This window comes from Aquarana catesbeiana, linkage group LG01, assembly GCF_042186555.1.
Source record: "Aquarana catesbeiana isolate 2022-GZ linkage group LG01, ASM4218655v1, whole genome shotgun sequence".
NCBI lineage: Eukaryota > Metazoa > Chordata > Amphibia > Anura > Ranidae > Aquarana > Aquarana catesbeiana.
In genome coordinates this window covers 358256085-358268134 of record NC_133324.1, presented here as the reverse complement: position 1 = coordinate 358268134, position 12050 = coordinate 358256085, and the positions used below count along the sequence as shown (strand labels likewise).

Sequence of the window (12050 nt, the reverse complement as noted above, 5' to 3'; positions counted from 1 at the left end):
ATAATCACTCAGCTCCAAGACATGGGCCATCATGCAAGTCTAGTATGGTTGGGATCCCCTAGCAAGCAGTCGTGAAAAATGTAAATAAAAAAAAAAAAAAATAGGTATTGGCTCAAGACCAAATCATCACAGAACTAGGTACCTAGGTTCCCTGGTCTTGAGCCCATAACTAGTTTATTTTTTGATTTTTCAGAATAAAGCTAAGGGTCTCCTCTTCTACTAACCTTGCCTGACCCAGTTTGCACATCATACTCACTAACATGGTATTGGCAAACTCATTAAAAAAAGCATCATAGCAGAACTTACAAGGATATCACAGGAGGGATGAAATGCATTGGTACCACACACATACAGAGTGTTTTCGTTGAGTGGCTGCAGCACTCTAATGTAGTTCAGGCATTCGGTCTGTAATAAAGCAAACAAGCAATATGTTATTATTGAAATAAGTGAAATGTTTAAGCCAATACACACAGAAATTGGCATTGCAAGAAACAAGTGCTTGGGAACATAGATTGGGGGTATACAAATAACATATATGAAACCTAAATCTAAAGAATGTAAATTATTTACAGACATACAATTTCAAAGTACAAGAAAAAAGTGCACATGAAATACATTAAAATGTGGCTATAAAACACTGTTCAGAAAAGAAACCATTTCTGAGAAAACAAGGAGAAGGTCTCATTCAGAAAATGCTAATTGCCTGGTTGTCATGTTGCTTCTCCTTCTTTAACAAGTTGTATGCAGACTATGCAATAAGTAGATTAAAGCTGAACCTGCAATGGGGCCCCCACACTGCAAGGGTTAAATGTTCATCAAGTAAAGGGGGTACCGTAAAAAGCATTATTACCTACCTTAAACCAAACTCTGGCACTCTCCTCTTCTCCCCCGAAGCTCTGTTCAGTCCTTCAGCATCATCACATACAATGCAGGGCGATTAACAGTGCATAGTACACAAAGAAGGGGGGAGTGCAACCGCGGCCTAGAGCACCTTAGAGAGGAGGTAGCACAGGACCAATCACATGCATAGTGGTGAGCCTGTGTGAACCGACTAGGTCCTCCAGTCAGTTTTTTAGGCGGACCCCTTTTAGACCATCCATTGCCCTTTATGAAGGGGAGGGTGTAAACAGACAGGTGTTCATTTACACCCACTGACATCCGATCCTATCCGCTAAAAACAGACAGATGGGGGATCTGTTCACAATCTGACTGGCGGATCGGAGGACAGTTGATGTTAACGGACAGGCAGTCCATTTACATCTAACCCTCCCCCCTCCCATAGAGGAAAGTGGGCTGTGTCCGTGTCATCAAAATTCGGACCTGTCATCTGCCTGCTCAGCAGGGATCAGCGGAGAGATTCCTCGGCGGATCTGCTGGTGGAGCCCGCCAGTGTAAAATCCCTTTCAGCCAAGTATTAAGGTATTACTGCCAATTATGGCACCCCTAGACAGAATGAGCAGTTAACCATTACAGTGTGTCGGGGGGTTTAACTGCAAGGATACATTTTACTCAATTCCCAGATTTAAGGTTTCTGACTTTGCTCCAACTTTCCCGATATGCATGCTTATTCCTAGCCATTAACACAGAAAGTATTTAAGCCAAACTTTCAGCATAACAACTAGCATTTCAAAAGCACAAAGGGTAATTTTCTGGGCCTTTTTTTTATCAAACATGATCTCAAAGACCTGTAATGCAATAGAGCCACTAATCAAAACATGACTTGTAAAGTGACATCTGGAGTATGAAAATTTGAATCTAATGGTTTGGTCCCACAATGTGTTTATAACAGTACAATGACAGTAGGAGAAAAGACAGCACTGTGACTTGTGGGCTGGATGACAGTTCTACATTTGTGAAAACAAAAATGAAAAATCTCTGCCCGCTGTATGATAAATACAGACACTAACCCTAAAAGCAAAGGCTTTACACGTTCATTTTAGTAACACCAGAAAATCACACCTTTGAAGGGTCATGGAAATTGTAAATACTACAAACACTTGTAGATAATTATACATCAAAGTCAAATGCTTAGGTACCTGTTTGGATTTGCCTTTCCTTACACACTCTTTGCTCTTCTCTTCAGTGGCTTTCCAGTAAGCCTGGAATGAAAGGGTTAATGTTATTCAATTAGCTTTTTCAATTAGTGGAAGCTGCAACAGCCATGCTAAATATATGAATATACAAAGTTAAACCTAATATAAATGTGCAAAATCCTTTAACCTTATGCAGTCATCAACTAGGTCACATGTGTCAAACACAAGGCCCATGGCCCAAAGCTGGGCCCCACCAGGCTATTTCATGTGGCCCTAGCACCTAGGTTTTTTTTCAGCTGGAATATGGCAGAACTCTGCTCCGCCACCTCTGGCGTTCCCCACTCACCGCTGTTACTTGTAAACACAGAAGCCTTCTGTGTATAGAAGAACAGATTTCTTCTCAGCGACTCTCACCGATCCCTGTCTGACCTACACTCACGGCAGGGACAAGGGAGTTGCAGGTGCAGTGTGGGATGGGGCCTCACACTGCACTGGGATTCCCATCTGTGCCCAGTGGCACAGGTGCCAACCAATGATCTCCCTGCAAGTAAGAGAGAGGTGGATCCGCCTACACTGCCAGGAGGCACTAGAGCCGGGCCAGGTAAGTGAGATGTGTGTAAGCTTTGGCAGGAGGAAGATTAGGACTGTGGAGGGAGATATGTGCAGAGGTGGGGGTGGGGGAGAGTGGTGCAGAGGCCAGAGCCAAGGAGTGATGGAAATGGAGTGTGCACAGCCTGTAAAAGAGTGGAACCCTACACACTGTGCCTTGCACACCCCTAAACCCTGTCCTCTCTATGTAGCACACTCCTCAACCCTGCACTCTGTACACAGCGCACCCCTGAACACTGTCCTCTATTTGTAGTGTATCCTGTTCACTATGTGCATAGGACACCCCTGAACCCTGCTCTCTGTACATAGTGCACCCCTGAACTCTGTACTGTGTGCCAGAGGGACTTGCAGTTCTCAAATGTAACACAAATGTGGTGACCAGTGGACCAGCAGCTGCAGAGTCTACAGGAGCCTGTGCAATGCACCTGTGATCCACTGATTGTGGTTGCAATGCAACTGCTGTTTTTTTGCAAAAAAATAATAAATGCACATTTTTCCTTCCATTTTGGGTAGATTTATAATTTGTTTTGCAAAAGGTGAACTTTGCCTTTAAGAGACCAAATTTCATTTTATGGGAGTTTCTCAACTCTAATCCTTAAATTGCACCAACAAATCTGCAGATTTAACCACAGTAAAAATGGTGGTACTTGTAGATCCAGTGCAAACAATTTAAGTCCTGTGTGGAAAACATTGCAAAATGATCTGCTGGGAGCATTTAACCAATGGAGTGGAAATATAAAATGTTATTTATGACAATTACATCCAGTGAACGGATAGTGATGAGCGGTTTAAAAATATTTTCATCCATCGAAGGTTATTATTATAGCTTATTACTAGTCCAGAATTTGACTTTAATAAAAGATGAAGATTTATAATGTTCTCACCTAATTCAGTATCCCAGTCTATCTTTAAATTCTTGTAACTCTCTCCAAAGCACAATCTCATTAAGCTCTACTGCACTACAAGGTACAGGTACCTTCTGACAAGACCATTCACGTGCCTATATGTCAAGGGAATACAGTTGTGTGCTGTACAAGAATCCATAAATTATACAGATGTGTTCAGAACACAGCTAAATTATTTATGGAAAGTGTTTTCTTATCCGCTTATCTTCTTTGATAGTTTTTTGTAAAACCTGCAACAGTACGTGTATGCTTCCTTTCAGCAAAGTTAACACATTAAATTAGGTATTAGGAGGGGGATTTTTTTTTCTACATATTATATTTATACATTCTACCACACAAGCATAACCCACAAGAAAGGTATTCCGTAAGATAGTTTATAACTTGAACTGCAGTATCGGCTGATGCAAAAACAATTGCTCACCTCGTGTTTCTTCTCTGAAATATCCAACGAATTTACTGCAAATATGACTTCCCGCGCTCCAATATATAAAACATCCTTGTCTTCACTTAGTAATAATGTGGAGTAATTATAAACTTCTTGCTCCTTGAAACTAGTTAAACTAACTTCTGCAAAAAAGAAAAAACAGTAAGGTTGTACGCTACATAACTTATACAACCCAATCATACCATACCTTCATCTAGATTTCACTGGCATACAAAAACAAATATGAAAATGACTGTAGAATGTCCACAATCCAGTAATTTGCTTCAAACACAAGCATGTCTCATAGTAACATGTAGGGTGGCACATCTAATGCAGAATCAAGGGATTAGAGGAATTGGATTTCTCATTGATCTGAATAGTTAACTGAAAGCCTAATAGCTGCTACAGGCTACTGCACTTGCTTTCCCACTTTTCTACCATAGTGATATTTAATTATTTGCACACGTTAAAATCTGCATTTTTATGCAAGAAAATGACATGGTCTATGCTTATATTTTCAGGAAAGGATAAACTAAATCGAATTTTAGTCCATCTAAACACAGTATATTACCCATTTTTTGCGCATTGTGCAAAAATTGCGCATACCCAGGAAATGGGAAAACACGACGGTACCCAAAATTGCCCATAAGGGACATTTCAAAAGATGGGTCGTCAGTTTAGAGTAAACAGTGAATGATGGCCAAAGAATTATTCACTCCACCATTCACAAGTGATACCTAGCATGTGTGGCACAATCACGGTTTACATGCATGCTTTTGTGTGCACCCTACTTATGGGTTTCTATGTGAGTGTGTGCGGGCTGACCGGTTGCTCTTAAAGTTTTATTTGTATTTATTTTAACACTATTTTTTTCATTCAACTTTTGCTATCATAAAGGGAAATAGCATTGCATGTGGCAGGTTCTTTTAAAGGATAATTTAACCTTTTGTAACATGTTACATCCATATTTAGGCTGTTATAAATGCACCGGCCACCGTCAGTTTTCACAGCGAGCGAAGGATCTTCTCCCCCTGCTCACTGTTACAATCTTAAAAAAAAAAAAAAAAAAAATGCAGTTATGCGGGGCTCTCTCCAGCCATGCCATCCATTCACAGTGTTATGTGAATGGGAAAACTACAGCCTTTGCAGCTGTCTGCTTGTAGTTCTCAATTAACTACAGTACCAGGGCACTGATGAGCGCTGTGGTAGCTCATTGATTCTTCCTTTCTGAGTGTTAACTGCTTGCTCGTATTGGAGGTATAGGCAGACAGCTACACAAGAGGACTGTGTCATTAAACCCATGATTTGCTAATCACGGGTGCAATGCTTTACAGGTTCCCAACAAAAAAGAGGCTGGGGAACGGGACAGAATGGAACTTCACTGTACTGGCTCTACAGCCACTTGGATCACTTTGACATGAAAGCAAGGAGCTGGCTAAAAATTAAAAAAAAAAAAAAAATTAAAAAATATACAGCAGCAGCCGTGAGCTTTTTTTTTAACCCTAATGAATACTAGGACTCTTATAAAACATACCATGGTACGTTAGGGGTTTAAAGCCTATTATTAGTCATACACGGTTTGAATTCTGGCAGATTCCTGGTGAACCAGTCGAAATTCTAGCTGTGGGCGGCCCTGTTGGCACCACCAGGCTCACAATAGCCGGCAGGGAAGATTACACCAACCAATGTAGGACTCGCCTTAAATTCAGTTTTGGGTAAAGATGGAGAGCACACATCTGGTTATCTACTCCAGAATTCTAAAGTGCTTCACAAAGTGAGCATGCATATCATGCAAGCACCCCAGTGAATTCAATTACTCGTCAAATTGATATGACCTTCTAACAAGAGAAGAGTCTGTCAACGCTTTAAACTTAGTCTACCATTCAGAGCCTCTCCACATCCAGGCGGATCAAACCAACTCCAGTATCTTCCTCCCACTCACCAATGCCATAAAAATCAGATCAGAAAAAAAAAACTTGCGTAAAACCATTAAAATCACTTTATTCATAAAAAGGTTCACAAATACACTCACATTCATTGTGACCCTTTTTATGAATAAAGCGATGTTAATGGTTTTTAAGCGAGGAGTTTTTATCTGGTCTGATTTTCATTACATTGGCGAGTGAGAGGAAGATACTTGTGTAGTATATCTGGAGTTGGTTTGATCCAAGTGGATGCGGAGAGGTTCTGAATGGTAGAAGTTTAAAGTATTGAAAGACCTTTTTCCGGTTAGAAGGTCAAATCAATTCAATGAGTGATTGACTTCACTGGGGTGCTTGCACAGTATATGCATGTTTATTGGATGCATGTTCACTTTTTAGAGCACTTTTAAATTCTGGAGTAGATGGTGACACAGTAGAAGATTTGGAGTCTTAACAGGTATTTCCTTTGGATCTGCACAGAAAAGCTTAACAGACTGCATTTATTAATACTTCTGCACATTATTATTTATCGTTTTGCACAGAATCGAGACTTTCATTTTTGCCCAATTTGCAATTTCTCTTTTTTATTTTCCTTTTTTTTTTTTGTAAATTTGTATAATATGCGCTTTTTATCCTGGTTTTGATTTTGGGAAGTATTTGAAAGCACTGCCAATTTTAAAATTATTATTGGTGAGGTATTATACAGGGATCACACTGGTTTTGGTAGGTGCAGGTGTCATTTATTTTCATCACCAGAGTTGAAGTTTTGACTTGAAAATAGTTACACCACTTCCCGGGATGCATTAGTATTCTGCTAACAGGTTTGTCTGAGGTCATTCTTTCTCTAGAACAAGGAACTAACATTTGCAATGTTTTTTTAGCAACCCATTATTTCCTCGATGTATATAAAGAAAAAGTCAATAACTTCTCTAATGGAAAATAAAATTAAAAACCTAAGAAAATAACTTCTATATTGAGACAGACATTTTTATACAGTCAAGCCTTTACCTTTTTGCACTTACATTTTTTGGTATTAATTACATCTAGATAAGCTATAAATAATAAATCAGTGGTATACACCTTAAGGGCTCGTTCGCACTAGCAGTTGAGGGGCCGTAGTAATACTCTGGGGGTTAGCCACATTTTTACCACCCTCCATACGATCCCCCTTGAGCTTCAGAGGCAGTGGCTGGGGATGTACACATACCACAGCACTCTGTTGCCTCCTCACTGCCTGCTTTAACCACTTGAACACTGCACACTAGCGCCAGGTTCAAGTGGTTAAAGCAGGCAGTGAGGTGGCGACACAATGCATCCTCACTGCCTGGCAAATGCTCTCCAAAGAGCAATCCGAATGTGGCTCACTCTTCAGAGATCAAAGAATGTGTGAGCAAGCCCTTAGGTAGTGTTAATATGATAAAAGGTATAAGTAATATGAATGGGAAACCCAGCTGTACAGTTGCCGATTCTGTGTATTGCCACAGCATGGAGTGATGTGTTAGTGCCAAATTTCTGGATCGGGTGACTATGAGGTACACATGATGTTCTAACTATTCATCAGATAATTGACGTGTGCGGACTTCACTTTGCTGAATCAGAAGAGAACATTGGTGGATCCCCCAAATGTTCCTTTCAGCTATGATTGTTATGAACTGACTTCAGTTCCATCAGACTTAAACCGGCCATGGATGGTTTCAATCTCAGACAGCTCAACAGGGACCATCTATGGTCAGGCTGATTGTACCCAAGCCAATCCATCGATCGACTTGGGTACAACCAGCAGATCAGATTTTTTGTCATGAAATTATTGCCAGTGGCTAACACCATTAGTAATAATCACCATGTTCTCCCAGCAGAAACCACTGCCCCCCGCCAGGAGAACACAATAGCTCCACAGGAGGCATTGTCCCATCAACACTGTCTGTGTTAATGGGGGAAATCGACATCTATGGTATGCCTTAAATCAGATCTTACGGGCTTATACTTCTGCTGGTGTTCTGGTATACTTTGGTAACACTTCAAGTGACAAGAAGCTTTTACAAAAAGTGAAAAATATGCGGCTTAAGTGTTTTACGCAACAGAGAAACTTTGCTGAAAGAGGAACTGCGTCTGACCATCTTTCTCATGGCTGATTTAGTAAAGAACTTACAAGCAGGGTTAAATAAATAGTGGCAACTATGAAAATAGTAGTCAAACATGCCTTTTTGAAAAAATACATACATAAAATATATATATATATATATATATATATATATATATATATATATATATTTAAAAAAAAACCTGCTCAAAAGGTGCCTTGGCACTTGACAGAACCCAATTTTTACAATATACTTAAGACTGATATAAGCATAAACATTGCAGAATAGAACACATTAAGTATAGTATGAAAAAAAAAAGGAGTTAGCTTAAAACAGAGTATACAAGAAATTCAAAGAGGCCAAACTAAAATAATTTTTATTATCAAACAGAAATTGTGAGATAAAGAATATAGCAATCAAGGTAAAAATAATTATAAGGGAAATTAGAGATGGAAACAGTTTGTAAGTAGAATGAAAAACTATAAATGAATTGTGCTAGCAATAGTTTTTTACCTGTTGGTTGCCATGTGATCCTGGGCTCTGGAAATAATGTTGCAGCTGGCAGAACAAAACACAGGAGCGTATACATAGAGTACACATATGCCATGCTACGTGGAAGCAGATCCAACGGATCAGATGCCAAAGGATGTGATCTAACAGCTGTGCCAAGGTGGGAGCAAACTGATGTGAAGCATGTATGGAGCGTTAATTCAGACCAAACAACAACGTCAGGTCAGCTCCACAAAATGTGACTCTGAGCAAGAGCTTTCTGTCTTTATGAATCATCTGAAAAAGAAAATAGGAAGTTCTGGTCAGACACACTTCCTATACACACTGATACTGCACTGCAAAGAGGAATATACTTGAGGCCTCATGGACATGGGGCGTTAGAAAAAACGAGCTGCAAAGCCACTACCAACGCCAGGAAAAAGCGGCTGTAAAAACGTGCTTTTAGTAGCTTTTTGCATTGGCGTTAATGCGTGTTTCGCCGCTCTAGCTTTTAGCAGCGTTTCTCTGCCTCTATTCAAAATCAATGGTTCCCTATGATGATCTGACTTGTGGCGCAGCTTGTGTGCTGAGAATCTTGAAAGGGAACCCCTCGCCAAAATGGAAAAAAAAATAAAAAACTGGCGTGGGGTTTTCCCCCCCAAGACTATACCAGACCCTTCGGTTTGGTATGTATTTTAAGGGGAACCCCCAGGCTACAATAAAAAAAAAAAAAAAAAAAAAAAAATGGTGTAGGGTCCCCCCCAAGATCCATACCAGACCCTTTTTTTTGGGGCATGGGGGTTCCCCTTAAAACCCATACTAGACCGATGGGTCTGGTATCGTCCTGGGGGGGGCGTTTTTTTCTTCATTTTGTTGAGGGGTGCCCCTTCAAGATCCTCAGCACACAGGCCGCGCCGCAAGTGGGATCATCCTACTTCTGGTGCAACTTCTATTCAAATGAATGGGCTCCCATCGGAAACCATTGATTTTTAATAGAGGCATGAGAAATACTTGACGAGGCTTAACGCAGCTGTATCCGGCGTTAAGCAGCTTTTTACCAGCATCAGGCGTTTTTACAGCTCTAGCGCCACGCCTCAGAGCGCACGCGCTTCGGTTTTTTTTTGCAGCTTGAAAACGCCTATGCAACCTACAGCTCCTTAAAGCCTGTGTGTGCATGAGGCCATAGAATAACATGGAGACGCATTTTGTAAGCTGCAAAAAAATAAATAAAAAAAACGTCTGACACTGCTAAAAGCAGCTGTAAAAAACGCCCCGTGTGCATGAGGCTTTACAGAATACACTCTACAGCTAGTCCACCAATTATATGTGACTATAAAATATAAAGCATTAAAACCAGCTAAATGTAAGTGATATCTAATAAACTCGGGCCCAAAAAAAAGGTTTTGGGTATAACTACTATGGGGCCAACGTAAATAAAATATTTATAAATATATATACACACACACATACACACATAATAAATTATATATATATATATATATATATATATATATATATATATATACATACATACATACACATATATATATATATATATATATATATACATACACACACACACATACACACACACACACACACACACACACATACATTTTTTTTATTATATAAGAAATGTACTTTAAGTAGTCATTTAACAAACTATAAATAACTACAAATTGTATGTACAGCGTTTCTTCTTAAAAAGGATGTATTAAAGTTTAGATGGCTAGACTAGATCATACAAGATAAAAGTACTGGCGGCTCTGTGTCAGCTCAACTTTATAACAATCATTAACTCAATGTAATAAATACTGGAATAAATATTGGCTCACTGGTGTACACGTATTAAATTTTTTTTTCGACCCACTCACTTAATCTATTTAATTTATTTTTATTTTTTTCAATTTAATTTTAATTATTTTTTGGAATATTAGCTCACTCGTGTCCATGTGTTTATTTCTTTTTTGACCCCAATGGTTTTTAGATCTTCACTCATAATCCAATGCCACACTCATTTTATTTATCACAAGATATTCAGTGTACAGAACAAAGTTATTCATAGTTACATAGTTGGTAAGGTTGAAAAAAAAAAAAAGCCCATCAAGTTCTACATTGTATATCCCTGTATGTGTTGGTCGTTTAGGTGCCTATCTAATAGTTTTTTTTTAAATGATTTATGCTCCCTGCTGAAACCACTGCTTCTGGAAGACTGGAAAAGAGTTCCACATCCTTGCTGCTCTTACAGTAAAGAATCCTCTACGCAGTTTAAGGTTAAACCGCTTTTTGTCTAGTTTTAGTGAATGGCCGCGCGTCTTTTTAAATTCCCTTTCACGGAAAAGTTATATCCCTACTGTGGGGTCACCAGTACAGTATTTATAAATTGAAATCATATCCCCTCTCAAGCGTCTCTTCTCCAGAGAGAATAAGTTCAGTGCTCGCAACCTTTCCTCATAACTAATATCCTCCAGACCCTTTATTAGCTTTGTTGCCCTTCTTTGTACTTGCTCCATTTCCAGTACATCCTTCCTGAGGACCGGTGCCCAGAATTGGACAGCATACTCCAAGTGAGGCCGGACCAGAGTCTTGTAGAGTGGGAGAATTATCATTTTATCCATGGAGTTAATTCCCTTTTTAATGCATGCCAATATTCTGTTGGCTTTGCTTGCAGCAACTTGGCATTGCAAACCATTGCTGAGCATGTCATTCATATTTTTGCCACCTAAATGCATTATTTTACATTTTTCTACATTAAACCTCATTTGTCATGTAGTTGCCCACCCCATTCATTTGTTTAGATCCTCTTGCAAGATTTCCCCATCCTGCGGAGAAGCTATTGCCCTGGTTAACTTAGTATCGTCCGCAAATTCAACATCTGGCATTATCTGAAAAAGCAGTTGCCCCCTTCAAAATAAAAAAAAAAAATGTGTGAGCTGCAGTTAGCACTAATGATTAATCAGGGAGACAGCAAACATGTTTTCAAGGCACTATATTGTAATGTCAAGTGGTCTTGTTGACTATAAAAATAAACATTGTTCTAAAGTCTCCTATAAAAAGAGACTATTATGAAATGCAATAGTTATTTTTTTAGCATCTCCTTTCATCCTCAATCAAATGAATTGATCCGTGGAAAAAAAATTAAAAAACACATATCATGATTGGTTATTTGCTGCAGTAACTAGTTTTCTTAATCCATCCAAAGCCTAGTACACAGGGGCCTAATGTCGGGTGGCAACCGCATGTAGTACCACTGGCAGAATACATGTCTTGGCTGGTGGAAACCTCCATCCACCTCTTTTATGTGTATGGAGGAACACATTCATTTTTCGTTAAGTTGTCTGGCTAAATGAGAAAAAAAAAAAAACTACTAATCATCTATGGCAAGGGTGTCAAACTCAAATTCAATGGGGGCCGCATCAGCAGCATGGTTGCCCTCAAAGGGCCGGTTGTGTCTGTAAGACTATGTATCTACTGTTTATCACATTAAATAATTGCCTCTGCATTTAATTATTAGTAGTTTTAGTGACAATTAGGCAACTACCACCTCGAAAAACAGATGCCTAGGAAAAATGGCAAGAAGATATAAG

At 39.3% G+C, this 12050-nt stretch overlaps 1 protein-coding gene across 6 annotated transcripts in view; it reads right to left on the bottom strand.

Moving 5' to 3' along the window:
- The window catches only part of SEMA4D (semaphorin 4D), a 149339-nt gene that overhangs the window by 59923 nt on the left and 77366 nt on the right, over positions 1-12050 (bottom strand). For all 6 annotated transcript variants that reach the window (XR_012244857.1, XM_073632947.1, XM_073632948.1 and 3 more), the window contains 4 exons: positions 8488-8760; positions 3969-4114; positions 2037-2099; positions 307-405 (listed from right to left, as the gene is read on the bottom strand). Coding sequence is in view for 5 of the 6 variants with exons in the window: in XM_073632947.1 (XP_073489048.1) it covers positions 307-405; positions 2037-2099; positions 3969-4114; positions 8488-8581 (402 nt within the window). In the remaining variant the exon portion in view is untranslated. The remainder of the gene's footprint in view (positions 1-306; positions 406-2036; positions 2100-3968; positions 4115-8487; positions 8761-12050) is intronic.